Source organism: Amblyomma mixtum, chromosome 3 (assembly GCF_055824585.1).
Source record: "Amblyomma mixtum isolate Tamu chromosome 3, ASM5582458v1, whole genome shotgun sequence".
Classification (NCBI taxonomy): domain Eukaryota; kingdom Metazoa; phylum Arthropoda; class Arachnida; order Ixodida; family Ixodidae; genus Amblyomma; species Amblyomma mixtum.
The window spans coordinates 73,297,155-73,313,462 of record NC_143014.1 but is presented as its reverse complement, the minus strand read 5'-3'; the positions used below and the strand labels follow the sequence as shown (position 1 = coordinate 73,313,462).

The 16,308-nt window shown below is 47.1% G+C and overlaps 1 protein-coding gene and 2 pseudogenes across 1 annotated transcript; all 3 read right to left on the bottom strand.

Annotated features, from left to right (window-relative positions):
• Positions 1 to 5,105: 5,105 nt before the first annotated feature.
• LOC149350597 (endothelin-converting enzyme 1-like) lies at positions 5,106 to 7,166 on the bottom strand. The gene has a single exon (XM_089576902.1). The coding sequence runs from the start codon at positions 7,158 to 7,160 to the stop codon at positions 5,106 to 5,108; it is 2,055 nt and encodes a 684-aa protein (XP_089433028.1). The 5' UTR covers positions 7,161 to 7,166.
• Positions 7,167 to 11,100: 3,934 nt separating this feature from the next.
• On the bottom strand, positions 11,101 to 11,708 carry LOC149350596 (uncharacterized; annotated as a pseudogene).
• A 2,207-nt stretch (positions 11,709 to 13,915) lies between these two features.
• LOC149350595 (uncharacterized) lies at positions 13,916 to 15,411 on the bottom strand (annotated as a pseudogene).
• Between the last annotated feature and the right edge of the window lie 897 nt (positions 15,412 to 16,308).

Below are 16,308 nucleotides of genomic sequence, written 5' to 3'. Positions count from 1 at the left end.
TACACAAGGTGGGGACACATACCCATTTTCCAAGCATTTCCCTCAACAGAAGCCGAGCACCAGGGGATACTGTCAAGGTGGTCAGTTTGCCCACAGTCCGGTGGGCAGGCTGTGACGACGCTACAAGGTCACGTGACGTATAGGTGGCCCAGCTAGGTTGCTCCTACGGGTATCTTTCGCTCAAAACGACGACGACGACGACGCCGGATGTTCTGCAGAACGGCAGCCTTAACGCTATCGCGTTCTCACAGGGGTGATGATGTCAAGTGACCGCAGACGCCTCGCACTCATCGTCGGTTTCCCGAAGCGCTTCACAAAGACAGCCCTGCGTTACGGGAAAACGCGCGAATCCTCCTTTCGGCGTCGGTTGTTGATAGCGGTATGCAGATATACTGCTCTCTGAAATGCATAACCACTTATTATTTATTTCTTTATTTTGCGTTTTTAAAAATGTAGCCTAAAAACTTAAGGTGCTGTTTGTTTTCATCTTCACACAAAGCTTGGCACAGCTGTGAACTAAACATAGCAACCAAAGTCTTCCACGACACTTTCCACCCGCTCGTTTGTGGCTCTCCAAGCGCATCGCCATTTCGAGTCGGCTATCGGGAGCTTAGTTTACATGCCTGCCTTACGCGTCAAGACGTCATGTTTGAGGACCACTGGACGGCATAGCCTTTCCTGGTGAAGGCATCCGCCTTATCTCTTAGCAGAAATACTACGCAATGACTACTTTCTTTGAGCATTCTTGCGTAAGTTCGCGCCGTAACATCGTCGCGCATAAAAACTTACTAAGCGAAATGATAATCAAGGAAGGCAAACACCAACCCTGTAACTGCCATTTACAGCCACCCGTTAGCGGCCGAACCAGTCATCCAAACTGCTCCAGAGATATTTCGAATGAGCCTTGCTGAGTTGTAGTACGCAAAATAAATAAAACGCGGCTGAAATCATTACGCAGGTGCTAATTGAGGAGTATACCGGCACTGTACATGATAGCTCATCAAAATGTGCAAGAATCAGACTTTCCGAATCCCCTTTCGCGCTGCTTCACGAACTGCGGTCGCTTTGTGCACAGACACTGATATATCGACTGCTCTTTTTTCCGTACCTCTGTGCAACTTCCGTTGTGACGCACCGCAGGGTTGAGAAGTGCGCAGCACTCGTTTTCCTGCACTTTTTTTTCTGCCCCTCCCTCTTTTTTCTCTGATTCTGGGTTCATGGCTGCCCGTGCGCAAAGCAAGGGCGGAAGTTTACGCTTTCTAGGCAAGCCAGGAGAGCGGTATTATACCCTGACAGGGCTTATAAATAAGAGTCACAATCGTGAGATATAAGTTGGAAGAGGCGAATCGTTTTTTGTTGATTTGAGGTTTCGTGCTGCCATATTCCGTTCCAATTTCATCTCTCTAGGTGAGTAATTCCAACCGTACCTGCCGTGATGGCTCAGACGCTATGGCGTTCAGCTGCTGAGCGAGAATTCGGCGGTTTGCTCTCCACCGCGACCGCATTTTGACGCAAGCGAAAAGCGTATACTGAGACTTCGGTGCCCGTTAAGGAACACAGGGGATCGAAATTAATCTGGAGCCCTCCGCTTTCGCGTACCTCACAGCCGAAGTGCAGTGATATTGCGAGGTGATATTGCATTATTTCAAATCAGTTCGTAACTTAGCCTGTTCTATAACGTCAGCAACTATACACTTGAGCATACCTCCGTGAGCGAACAAGCTAAAACATGAATGCTTGAGGTAAATTGTTCGATATACAAAGTTTGCGCGGTAATCTTGTTTCAGGTCAAAGTTAAATTAATCTCCCATCACATACACACGTGCTCGCGAATATAATCACTGATATACAAGGTAATTTTTTTTAACCATTAAGTTCAGTTCAGTTCAGTTCAGTTCAGTGCATTTATTTCAGTCATGTACAATGGCTGAGGAGAAAGGAAAAACACATTTTTATTGTAAAAACTATCAGAGATACGTCGATGTGCTCTATTCTACATTTTAGGGGGCAAGGTTATATTGCGAAATAGAAGGCCGTCAACATTAAGGTGAGCCCTGTTTTAAAATTTTCGTAATCGGCGATATGGTCCGAAATGTGTAAGGTCAAAAGCTCGTTGAGTTGGCTTTTCCGCACTACAAATTTATAACATGGCGTCGTTAGCAGTTGTAATGCATCAAATACGAATGCCATTTCTGCATTTGATGATGCAGAAAAAAGTACCTTGATTTGGGCGTCGATACCAAGCGCAGCGCCGCCATTTTCTCGTAATGGGACTCGTAGTGCTTTCGCATTAAAAATGCCTTGTCCTGAAAACGCTCTCGTGCTAATTTCCAGCTGAGACTCGCAAGGTATATAGAAAGGCAATGGGAATGTTGGCCTTGATTCACTTTATGAACGGGTTGACGACATTGTGAGATCTGGGCGTGGTTTCTGTGACCATAGCCACAGCAGAAAATTTGACCCACGAAGTGGCCCTACAACCATGGCTGCACCTGCGTTTTGCAGGTGCAGGTAATACAGGGCGCTTCACCTAAGATTTTACACAATTTTTAAAAATAGGCTTTTTGAGTTAGAAGTGCGCTTTCTTCGGCGTACCATTTTCAGCGTTGTAGTACTTCAGAATCAAGCTAAGACGTGCTAACTAGCAGGCTGGTTAACTAGTATTGAATCGTTAACTATTACCGTTAGGTTCCTTAAATATTGAGAGACGTGTAGCCCACCATAAGTAAATTCGATATCAGTCCTTAGAACTTCGAAAATGCGGTTACCCTAAGCGCTGTGGCCCATCAAATTTTGGCTATTTCGACGAGTTAGGTGCACTAGAGTTTGCTTTATCTGCAAGCTTCTCGAAAGCGCATGTATTTTGGCTCGATGTCGCAAAATATTTTTCGGGCCCCAGCGCCGAGAGTAACCACGTTTTCGAAATTCTAAGAACTGATAGGGATATTACTTACGGGGAGCTACACGCCTCTCAATAATATTAAGGGGCCTAAGAGTAATTAATAGTTAAAAAATTAACGTTAAATTAAAGTTAGCACGTCTTAGCTGTATTCTGATGCACTACACTGCTCGAAATTCTAGTCAAAAAAGTGCTTTTCGGACTCAAAAAACTATTTTTCAAAATTGTGAAAAGTCATAGGTGAAACGCCCTGTATATTAAAAAAAAAGAAGTATACTGCATCCCGTCTTTAATTTTTTAATGTCTCCCTGTGCTTCTTGGCGTCGAAAGTTCACAGCCCAAATGAGTCTCTAACATACTGAATACCCTCCTTGAAAGCACGACAAGCAAAGGAAATGCTTTCTCCGCGCACTTGAGCAGGAGCAAAGCCGTCCGCTTGCCATTTCCAAGCTGATCGCTATGGAAACAAGAAAATTTCAGGCTTCCGCGGCCTCATAACTTGTGACACCAGAAGCCTGCAAGCTGCGAGCTTTTTCAAGGGAGCGGCCAGCAAATACTTGGTGATCCTATGTCGTGACTGCGGCTGCGTCCGTCCGTTCTGTGAGACGGCGATAAGATTCAGGCTCATGACCCGCGTGCTACAAAGGGTGACTCGTCTGTTAGTCATGTGTCCATATCCCTGTCGAACAGGAAAGTGGCACTTCTCGATAGCAGGACCTTTTTTTTGCGTTTGCTTCCTTGTTTCTTAATCTTTTTTTTTTCTGTTCTGCCTTCAGCCTGAATAGCCTCCACCGCGCGATCCCTTTTTTGTCGATACTCTCTCATTCGAAGAGTCGCAGCAAGGTACACCTGTGGGTGAGTGTTCTACGAATTCTTAGGTGCAATTTCAGCACGTGGCCTGCCTTTTTTTTTCTTTTTCCTTTCATATTCGACCCGTGGCGGTGATAAACAATGGGACAGCTTTGCAGTTGGAAGCCATCACAGCCGGAAGTGGGGCCAGAGTCACAATCATAAGTTGTGGGGCACAGCGCGCGTTGCAAGCACCTGGACTTGCACACCTCTCTTTCTGTATAGGGCTGCAACACATTCTGCGCTCTCTCGCTGCACGCGCCGAGGTTGACGTCCGCACTATCGTCGTTTTATCTGCGGCTGCCTCTCTGCCACAACGCTTTTGTTTCCACCGGATCCCCGGAGGCCACCCTGAGGGTTAATCTCTGATCATTCATGAATGTGGCCATCCGATTCATGCTGCACCAGTTTTGGCAGCCAGACGCTAACAAGAGTCGGATAAGTCTCAAGGAGGCAACGGTATATGCCCCTCAAAGAAGACCCTGTGGCGTCATGACATCGCAGCTAATCCGATTAATCCGTGGTTATTCCTCTTGTACCTTCTGCGATGTCACACTCGCACGTGCAAGTAGATTAACCACGATGTCATGGCAGTCGGTCGACGCCGTTGGCTGGAGGGCCTCCTTTGAGGGGCATTCGCCGCTGCCTTCTCGAGTTGTATTAGACTACTGTAGAGTAAAAGATGAATTAAACATTTGGAACATAGAGAGAGAGAGGTCTTATATGAATGCGTTCGTGCAATATGAATGTGTTGATTAAAGATCCTGCCTCTCTCATTTCATACATGAGCCTGATCATTCTTTCTGAAGAAAAAGAGCCTGTCGCACGGACAAATACACTGTTCATGTGTTTATGGAAACAAAACCTCGAAACAAGTGCAGAGCATGGATGTCCCCAACACGGACATGCCTAAGCGAAGACAAGAGACACTAGAACTGGCGTTCGGAGAACCCGTTCTTGGCTTGGCGAATTGGTGTCTGCCACATGCGTTGTCATGCAACTGTTCGTTTCCGAAAGCGACTGGCGCTCTATTTCTATCTTCCTCTAAATACACGCTAAACACATAGGTCAGTCATGCACACTACCTCGTGAAAGCAACACTGTCATATAAATGAATGTTCTTGTTAACTACAAGGTCATTGAAGATGGCATCCGGTAAAGTTCTGAACCGCAGTGCGTAGTGCTCTGCATGTCATGTGTATGTACAAGAGACTGCAGGTGTGGTACAAGCAGAAACATATTTACACCGTCACACACAGGAGCCATAATCAGGCCGCTGCATCGAGATCTTGTCGGCTGGTGATGAATGCACTATCCACTCAGGTAGCTGCGGAGCTGATGGAAACAAGCTGAGGCGCTACGAGCATTTTCGCCGGAAATACATTCGATCTCCCTTTTGGCAGCCGTAGACGTCGGTGAACTGCTTGTTGTAGGCTAGGGGAAAATTGCACATGTGTACGTTCATGGCATTCCGAGGCTCATCTTTAGAGCACCATCGGAAGCAGTAACTGAGGTAGAAGATTTGTGAAGGTGCCAGAAAGTCTATGGTGCGCAGGCGCTTCCTGTTGGCGTTGGTCTTCAGGGCGTAAGCTCGGAACGCCTGGCGGACACCTTCTACGGAGGCGAGCAGAGCGCGGTACTGGTCAACGGTCGACAGACCAGGTGCGCCCTCTGACCATTGCACGAAGTCCTTGAGGTAGCAGAGCGACCTCCTGTTGTTCTTAAGTCGTGTGTTATTAGACCACCAGTCTAAAGGACCACCAAAGCTGTCGAAGTCTTTACCAGTCACGTCGAATGCATGATACATCTTTTCCGCAATGGCAGTTCCTAGACCTCCGTACTTCCATGACGTTGGGAAGTACTTCAGGTACAGCGGTTCTGTCGCCGCTGCGACCGGCACAACCAGTTTGTTCAAGTCGTTGTGAAATCTGAGGGAGTCGAGACTCAAGAGGGGGTAATTCCATTTTTCCAAGCTGGTTTTGTATGCTGGCATGTGAATGTAGCTCTTCATGTAGTTCATCCTTGCCTGTCTCAGCAGTATTGTTGTTGTCATGAAATCTTGTGTCAGGTCCGGGATATACGAGTAAAATATGTTTAGATTTTCTGGGTCATCGACGAAACGCGGATAGCCATCGAGCAAAACCATCTGTACCGCCTTTTCCAGAGCCCGTGTTTTTGTTGCCATGTCCATCCAATCGTTGGCGCGAATGGAATGCATGTAGCTCCTCCAAACTGCACTGGCCGTGCTAGTGATGGCAGCTCGTGTGGACGGCTCGGCGACCGACAGTAATGTGCGGGCGGTGAGGCTGAAATGAAGGTTGTCTCGCACGGCGTAAAAGCAGTGCTTCTCATTGAATGCCTCAGTTGTACCAGCCAGGGCAGTGCCCAGCTGGTAGGAGGCTTCGAGAGCGAACTCTTTAAATACATTCCATCCGACGAACCAGGAGAGCAGCATTTGATCTTCCAGCTCATAAACAAGTTCCGATATGGCTTCGAGGTGGGCGACGTCGTCGACACGGACAGCAGTGTTTTCTGTGACCGCTTTGTCCCCCGGCAGTTCCTTGTTGAGGGCCTGCACCCATTCGGAGGCTGGCTGGTTCGGCATGTATGTTCCAATGCTTCTCAATGCGATGGTGTCTGTGAAACGACGCACAGCGTTCACTGAGAGCATGCTTTGCTGTATCTTCTCCTCAAACTTGGCCAGCACCGTGAGCATTGCATCAAAGCTATTGTTTCCGTAAAGCACGGTGAGCACTTCTTTCTTCCGCTCCTTGCTAGTGTAATTGTGCGACTGCGCGTACAGCATGTGATGAGGCACCGATATTCGCAAGCTGTAAGTCTCGCTGTAGTCCACGTACGCGTCCACCACGAAGAGTAGGTGCACGCCCACAGAGAGTGACAGTTTCACCAGCACATCGAGCGCTTTCAGCTGGCTCTTGGTGCCGCCGGCTGGCCACGTGATTCCCAAGTTCTCAATGAAGCTCACAAGAGCTTCGCTGTTCATCTCTTCGCCATTAAGCATGCTCATGCAGGACTGAAACACGGCGGCAGCCTTTTGCACTGCTGTCTGGTTTTTGTCGGGAATATTTTCGACGCGTTTCAAATTCTTCACAATCTCCGTCACTAATTTGCTAATCGCGAATTCCGTTTGGTTAGGGAATCCGGGATGAGTATGCTGCCACCGTCCGCACGTGAATTGGTAGAAGTCTTCGCAGGGCGACTGCTTCCTGTTCATGGATGTGCGAATGTCCCGCGTGAACCGTTCACACGCCGGCGTAATGCAGTGCTTGGTGCGGATGCCGAATATCCATCGAACGATCGGATAGTTCGCAGCAAAGCATACGGCAAAAACTACCGTAGTAAAGATGAAGTAGTTAAGTGCTCTGCTGTAGAAGGCATGCTCCTTGGCCATGGTGTCTCGAGATCTAAGAAAAAGAATGTTTAGGCAGACTTGTTAGAGCTGCTCTTCGAACTATCCTCGCGCAACGCTCTTCAAACGAGAAACTGGTAACAGCACGCGCACTAGCTGTTCATTCTCAGTTTACATTTTCCTCTTTCGGCACTCTGCACACCCTACAAGAGGTTTTTGAGTGGCAATATTTAACGCTCCTTATCGGCATGTAGGCATTGTTCACCCGATATTGAGGGAAGGTGAAGAAAATCTCAAGGGCTTCGTGCTTCGGATTAGCACGATACCTCAGCGTTGGGGAAAAGTAACCGGTCCGTCTCCGACACTGTTAACCGTTTTGGATAGAAGCCAAGCTCTAAATAAGCATGTGTCAGGCGCTTAGGTAGAGCTATATGCAGTACTGATGCCTCAGCCGGCTTGCGTACGCAAGAGCTGCATGTCCTCGCACATCTTACTCACCAAGTCAACACAGGAGCGACGTCCACGAGAAACGTCCGAGGGAACGGAGACGTCTCAGCATGCAACATAACTTGATTTAGCGCATTTCTGAGTCCCAACACAACGAAAGGAGCCAAGAGACACGCGTTTTAAGCAAGCACGCGTTCTTCTTCTTTGTGCCTTTCAGAAGAGCGCATACCGTAATTCATTCGCGAAAGCCTGGCGCTTGTCTTTCCAGGGACAAAAAACTTAGCCTCAGCAAAAAATTGGAACTCAAAATGACTGAGAAAGGCTTAAAGAGATAATAGTACAGTGCTAACAGTAATAGCTATGCAAAGAAAAAAAAACAGCAAGGCTCGACAAACACGTGCTTGAAATGATGGGCCATTCTTTCTTCTTTTCGTGATGCTCTTCCGCAAACATATTCCTCCTGCTGCCGCTATAAAAAAACAAAAACAAAGGCGATTCCTCGCTGCTATTATTGGTTGCGAAGATGACCAATTTTTTTCTAATTGACTGAGCGTGATTTCTACTTTTTGGAGGAAAAGAAAAAGAAGAAAGGTGTTTTTGTGACTGACAATCGCAAAAGATAACTGCTAAATCAGTGCACACTGTCCACAATAATTTCATTCTTTTTTTTTTGTTGCCCGAAAAGCCTCATCTTTTGATTTTGTTTGTGACAAAAGAAAGATGATTTCGCGGTAGTGCTTAAGTGCCTCTAGCCGGTGTTTGTTGCCAACGCCGTTTTTGCCACAATGGCGGTGGTGGCGATATGAGCAGTTTGACGTCCCGAAGCCTCATGTGGGCAGCTATGAAGACGCCGTAGTTGAGGACCCCGAGTTTATTCCGACTAACTTGTATAAGAAATCCTACGTGCACTGACATCACACAGCATACGGGCCCTTTCCAAATTCGCCTCCATTATAATGGGGCCGTCGCGGCAGGAGTCGATCCCGCGACCTCACTCTCAGCAGCCGAACGCCATAGCCTCTAAAACATCGCCGCGAGTGTTGCCACAAGTATACGAACTGTAGAAAGAGAGAAAAAAATGTGCGCTGAAGTACAAATTCCTCGCGGCCGAGAACGCTTCAACTCTCAGATCCCTTATGGCACTAATGAATCACTTTTACGTTTCTTTCTTACCCGATGCACAATTTCTAATGAAAAGAAATTCGAAGTAAAGTGAAGTAGAGCAAGAACTAAAAAATTACTGAGGGCGCTTAAGACTACTTACCTACTGTGAATGCGAAAGCATGCACGCAGGGTGTTCGGCTGTGGTGGTAGCGTCAAGTGGCATCTGATGAAGGCGACGATACCCAAACCCAGCTCGATAGATTGGCAGTTTAGCGCGCGGAGTGTCGTAGTCCGAAACAGAGATACTTTATATATCAGGTCGACACATAAGGGCGCCTGGTATGTGACTTTCGGCTGCGTGGCGAATCGTGGAGGTTCATCAACGTGTATGCTTCAAATAATCGGGAATAGAGATCAGTTTTCCTTCAGGGTATTGCAACTTTTCCAGGCTGTGCTCGGTATGTGGTACTCTTGAGTGACTTTAACTGTGTGTGCGACCCACGCGACCGTACAGGGCCTATAGCGAAAACGCTGATCCTGGTATTTCATCAGCTATCACCGAAACGCAGGCTTAATTGATGCCGGTCTGTCATCCACCTTCACATGTATTAGAGGAGCCTCACGTTCACGTCTGGCTCGGATTTGCTATTCTGCTATCCGATTTGCTATTCTGCTATTCTGCGGTGGCACTGTTATCTTTTAAGCGTTCTAAGAGCGACACAATTCCTCGCTGATCAAATTCAATGTTATCCATAGGTTCCGTACAGTTCAAGGCCAGGCGAAAACCGGCAGGGCTATTGCTGTCCTTAGCAGAAAACACTGAGCTGAAAAACGTGTTAAAGCACTTGGCTTTCTCCAGATTATCATGAACGATACTTCCGTTGTGATCGAGTGGTGGGATAGACAATTCATCCTTTCTGTTTTTTTTTTTATGTACTGCCAAAATTCTTTAGGGCGATCCTGGATACGCATGTCGAAAGACTGAAAGTAGGTAAATTTAGCCTCTTTCACCGAAGCATTCATATCTTTTGTAATCTTTTTTAACTGATCCATGTTATCTTGCGACGGATTTCTTTTGAAGCGCGCCTATAGTTGTTGCCTCTTTTCAACGACTCTGCGCAGCTCTTTTGTAAACCATGGCTTGCTTTTGCTGCGATGTTTCGTCATCACCCATGACGGCACATATTGCTCACGCAAATCAAAAAGTTTGGCTGTCAGTGTGCGCCACAGCTCATCAACGCTGAGTGAATCAGACAATGTTTCGTACACATCGACATACGATTCAAGTGCCCTGGCTATCTCGGGGAAATTTGCTTTTCGATAACTGTAAATGCGCCGATTGCCACAGTCTTCAAGTTTAACATACAGAAAGTTCATTTCTGCTAAAACACAACTGTGATCACTGATACCGGGCACTACAAGGGTAGAATAAGCTGCCGATGGTTGGTTAGTCAATAATAAATCCAAAACATTGTTACCACGGGTGACGTCAGCAGGCATCGGCAGCTGCGACTGCGATAGTGGATCTGCGGTCATGTGACGCGAGTGTATAAAAGCTGAGCGCGATAATAGAGGGGGCTTCTTTCATCACCTGGGAACACGGGGTCTAGACTGCTTCCTCGGACTGCGCTCGTTTGGCTACGCCCTCCGGCTTAACACGACAGTGCGAAGTGTAGTAAACCGTATTGAAAGAAAATGGAGAATTGTAACAATTTTCAACACAGTTAAACAAAAATTAAAAAAAGGCTGAGCATGATGGTTTGGTTTGGTTTATGGGGTCTAACGTCCCAAAGCGACTAAGGCTATGAGAGACGCCGTAGTGGAGGGCTCCGGAAATTTCGACCACCTGGGGTTCTTTAACGTGCACTGACATCGCACAGTACACCGGCCTCTAGAATTTCTCCTCCAAAGAAATTCTAGCCGCCGCGGCCGGGATCGAACCCGCGTCTTTTGGGTCAGCAGCCGAGCACCATAGCCGCTGAGCCACCACGGTGGCTTTGAGCATGATGGTAACTGCCACTACCCCGTTTCAAAGGGGACGCTCCTATCTTGCCTCCATGTCGCTCGTCGCGCGCTGGCCTGTATTGTCTGCTTGCGAAGTCAGGCTATCAGGTACGATACCGGGCTTTTTCGATATTTCCAATCCAATGATGAGGCAGAAATGATGCCAGGACATGCGAGGGGGAGTTGCCGGATCTGATATATTTGGTTTCCTGCTCGCTCAGCCCCCGTCAAGGGGCCGAATTAAGCTACGCGCGCACATATATGTGCTTCGAGAAAGTCAGGGTTGCAAGCATGCGGCGCGTCCAGCAAAAATACCCAGCGGCGCAGCTGCTGCTCACCTAACTCGTGTACAAAATGGGCTTACAGCATCTTTATGACCTTTTCGATGGGATCAGAGCAAGAAAACGCAGAAGCAAATCATTTACCCTCATAATAGCCTTGAGTTCTTCCTCGAGAGTGGCTTGTTTGAGAAATACCGGTATGAATCTTGCCTGTCGGTGGTATCGAATGCATAATTTGTTAGAAGAGGTGTCAAGAAGCGCGCAGCTGCAAGGTCCATCAGTCTTAAACGGTGCGTTTTCTCTTCGTCTGGGCACTTCAAGAGTTTTGAGGCACAGAGTGCTGGAACAGCATGACGCACCAACGTTTCTGACGGTTTAGGAAGAGTTGGGTTCGTTTTCAGCATTTCATCAGCAAATTCCCTGAGGACGACCAGGACAAACAGCAACTACTGTGAAGGACAAAGGAGCCCACCTCGGTCCTGACTACGGGTGAATGTCACGAGCGGTTGGTTTGTTGTTGGTCTCGAGGACATATCTATACGCAGCCGCCGCAGTTCATTTCTTCGCTGATGACTCTCGCAATGTAACCCCCCACCCCCGATACACAGTTGCAGAGTTCTGCAGTGAAGGCGTGAATAAGGGCACCACAGTTGTGTCCAGCCTTTTAAGCACATGAGCAGCTTTTGAGAGATATCAGGGACAAAAGTGGTATACTCCACGCGGCGGGAGCCGAAGCTACGGAGAACTGCGGCATTTTGGCGAGCTAAAGCACGAAACATTGAAACGAGCCAAGCGATATGCCTGCTGATAATTAAGGTCACGCGCATTGGCTGTCTCGATCCCAGATGCCGCCTGTAGATGGCGCTGCAACGCAGTTTTTCGCAGAGAACAGCTTAGAACTGACTAGTCTTAACTGGGAAAAGGCGGAAGCGAATATTCCTAAAACCACATCCGCAGGGATAGACGAAATTCCAATTAAGCTGATTAATGAACTTGGCCCAAGAAGCAAGGACGCGCTGATAAAAGCATTGGAGGCAGTCATAACAAATCAGCAAATTCCGCACAGCTGGAGACAGAGTAAAATGAATTTGATTTATAAAGGGAAAGGAGATAAGATGAACATAAAATCCTTCCGTCCGATTACGATAACATCTGTTATGTACAGGCTGGCAATGCAGGCGGTGAAATTAAAAATGCAGTCATGGGTAGAAGGGAATAGGATACTCGGAGAACTTCAGAATGGGTTCAGAAGGGGTAGGCGGTTAGATGATAGCCTGTTCGTGCTTACCCAATGCATAGAAATAGCTAAGGCGGAAAATAGACCTCTGTTTATAGCCTTTCTAGACATAAGCGGTGCATACGATAACGTGAACAGGGAACTCCTGTGGAGCATATTGAAAGATTTAGGTATTGGTGATGAGGTAATTGATTTTCTACAGGAAATCTACCGAGATAATGAAGTTGAAATTACATGGGAAGGGAAAAAAAGTACCACAACTGTAGGGGTGCACAAAGGATTAAGGCAAGGTTGCCCTCTATCACCGCTGCTGTTCATGCTTTACGTGATAAATATGGAAAGAAGGCTAGAAGAAAGTAATCTGGGTTATAATCTATCGTACAGATTAGGCGGAAATGTAGTTGAGCAGCGACTCCCGGGTTTAATGTATGCGGACGATATTGTACTGTTAGCAGATAGCCAGGAAGATTTACAAACTTTGGTTAATTGCTGTGGAGACGAAGGAGACGCTCTAGGATTCAGTTTTAGCGCAACTAAATCAGGTGTGATGATTTTTAACGATACAACTGATCAGGTGCTTACAATACAAGGCCACGAAATACCCAAAGTGGCCGAATACAAATACCTCGGGATATGGCTAAACGAAGGGCAGATATACACGGAAAAGCATGAACAGGCTCTTAGGGCAAAAGGACGAAGAGACGCCGGGATAATGAAACATAGGGCATTATGGGGGTACAACAAATATGAAGTACTAAGAGGTATTTGGAAAGGAATAATGGTGCCGGGACTTACTTTCGGCAATGCGCTTCTGTGCTTAAGGGCAGAAGTTCAGTCGAGATTAGACGTAAATCAGAGAGCTGTTGGAAGATTAGCACTAGGTGCCCACGGCAAAACCACAAACGAGGCAGTACAAGGGGATATGGGCTGGGCATCGTTCGAGGCACGGGAAGCTAAGAGTAAAATACTATATGAAGAACGCCTGAGGAAATTGGACGATAACAGATGGGCAGCTAGGGTATTTAAATATTTATACAGAAAGAACGTTGACTCACAGTGGCGGAAAAGAACTAGAAAACTAACCAGTAAGTATGCCGGTCATGAGGACGGAGAAAGAAAGAGCATTAAACGACAGGTTAAAAACGCGGAAGTTAAAAATTGGATGAATTCAATGGAAAAGAAACATAGTGTAGAACTATATCGATTCTGAAAAAGGCAGATCAGGAAAGAATTTTTCTATGATAACTCAAGAGGCAGTGCCCTACTTTTTGAAGCTAGATCAGGGTGTCTTAGAACGCGCAGCTACAAAAAGAAATTTAACGAAGAAGATGACACATGTGCAGTGTGTGGTAGATCTGTGGAAACAATTGAACACCTCATAATCAAATGTGATGGTATCCATCCGGATGTCGATGCAGGCACAGTCACTCTTTCTGAGGCCCTAGGGTTTAAAGATAACAATGGTCATGTAAATAAATCTGCAGTGGAAGTCAGCAAAAAGCGATTGGAGGATTGGTGGCTGAAAAGCAGAGATGTGGCATAAGGTTAGAATAGTAGGAAACCGTAGGCAAAGTTGATGGAGAATCTTAATGAGAATTGCCAACACCGTAAACAAAAAAAATAATAAATAAAGAAAAGCTGAGCATGGTGGCAATTGCCACCACCTCGTTTCAAAGGGGGCGCTCCTATCCATCCATCCATCCATCCATCCATCCATCGTAGAGTTACTGTAGTTTTTCGTTGCTCCGGCTCCCGCCGCGTGAAGTATACCACTTTTGCCCCCGATAATATACATCTAGGTTGGCCTGCGCAGGAAATGTCTCAGAGGGCTGTATGGGAGACATTATTGCTCTTTCAGTGTGAGCGACGTCTGATAGCATACTGGAGGCAGATATTTCCTGTCTTCAGCACTTTTTGAAGCCCCGAAAGGGCAGCACGAACATCCAAGGCGTCACTGCATCCCGAACACATCCGCAGCGTTCCGAGCAGTGATTCCATTGGATCGCTGTTGAACTTGCGAGTAAGAACGAATGAGAAGTTCTCTCAAGAGATATCTCACACAGGCAACAGTGCGTGCAGATCAAAAACGCCTCATAGGTCTCATTTGTTAAAAATTCACGTGGAGACTGCCGCGTTGGCTCAGTGGTTGTGGTGCTCGGTTGCTGACCCCGGAAGACGCGGGTTCGATCCCGGCCGCGGCGGTCGAATTTCGATGGAGGCGAAATTCTAGAGGCCCGCGCTCTGTGCGATGTCAGAGCGCGTTAAAGAAACCCAGGAGGTCGAAATTTCCGGAGCCCTTCACTACAACGTCTCTCATAGCCTGAGTAACTTTGGGACGTTAAACCCCCATAAACCATAAAAATTCACGTGGATGCGCACACCTTCTTTTCATGTCCTCCAAGTACATTGGCATTGTCACCTCGAGCCAATCCAGTCGATCATCAGTGGCGTCATCATAATGAGAAGCATCTCGGAACTTTTGGCGTATGTGCTGCGTTGTGTTGCTTGTATCGAGAAGGACAAACCAGCGATAAAGGTTCTTCGTAAATATGATGGTTGGGCCGGTCATTGCAAAAGATGTACTGCAAGTGTGACCAACTTGTTCTTATAGGTGTTGTAAGGAAGCTGTTATGCTGGGGATATTACCTGAATGGCTCTTCCCACATTCATTTTTTTTTTTTCAATGTTGTTCGGGTGCACGTGCTTTCGACTCAGATAACGCACTGGTTTCACTGTCAAGTTTTTTTGGAATTCATAGGCATCCTTGAGGTAATTTGATGAAATTCTGCTTTTCGCCCAATGTCGTGCGCCAGAAACTGGGAGCGCACGTTTTTGAGCCCATGGCAGGGATCAAAACTTAGGAATAGAGGCCTTCCAGGGTCACTTGGATGTACAGTTTTGTATGTCACAGTACCGCTACCAAGTATCTTCATGGCATGTACATTTACTTTATGGTTGTCAGTGGTGAGTCTCACGATGTGGAAGCCATAGGTTTCTACTTTCTTTATAATGAGTACTATGATCTCATGAAGTTGCGCACCAGTGAGGCCCTCGGTGAAGTAGTACCGACTGGAATTCTGTATGATGTGGACAACCCATTCATAACAAAACAAAGCAAAGAGTTGGCTAAAACATTTTGGCTACCGTCGCCCGCGCCTTCAGAGTGCCTAACAAAGCAGTCCCGCTGCTTGTGGTACTGCAGCTCTTCTTTGATGCGCATGTCATCAACGATAAGAGGACACACCCTTGATTGTGGTGCAGTCAAGATTTCAGCTTCAGCCTTAAGTCGAGCCTCAACTAGTTTTGTGAATCCTATTTCGCCGTCCTGTATGCCGATGTAAAATGAAAGCACCTTTCTGCTCGGTAGCTTCAAAATGGCTTCCCCTCGCACACGCTTATAAGCTCTTGTAGACAGGTGTCTCAGAACAACGCAGCGGCGAGTCGTACCTTCAGACCATATTGTCTTTTTTTTTCTGGAATTTTCGGACCTGATCGGGCAGAAATAAGGCGCCAGGGTGGTTCTCTGCTGCTTTGTGTCGCAATAGGAAAGTTCGGACGCAAAGATGTCCTCTTTAAGCTGTTTTAGCTTTTCCTTTTACCTGTCGACAGTCTGTTTTAGGCGCAGAATTTGGCTTCTGGGGTCTCTTTCCTTTCGTTTCCACTTAGCTCGTTCGGTAGTGATGTATCATGATGACACCTTGCTGTCGACCTGCACTCCTTTGTCGTGCTTCTCGTTTCGAGATGTTAGCGTTGTGTCTGTGGGGGCATCCTGTTCAGCCAACTGTACGGCTATAACTATCGGAGACGGCGGCAAGTCTTGCCGAGGTGGATGGTGCGGAAAAATCTATCGACTCTTTATAGCAGGCTCTCTTGTTAATGCTCACCATGCACCGCTCGCGTGTTACCTTCGGCCGCATGTACCGGGGATAGCCATCGAAAAGCAAGGGTACAGCACCGTTTCTCAGCCGTCTTGTTTTACCTTCAATAACATCTTCTTGTTTGAAATGCCGGCTACACACTTGTCCAGTCGCTTCGCTCCTTCGGATCGCGGTGAGCCACTGTTGTCGTAAGTCAATGTCGGCTGGCACGTGAAAAGACAGCCTTGCAGTTTTCTTTC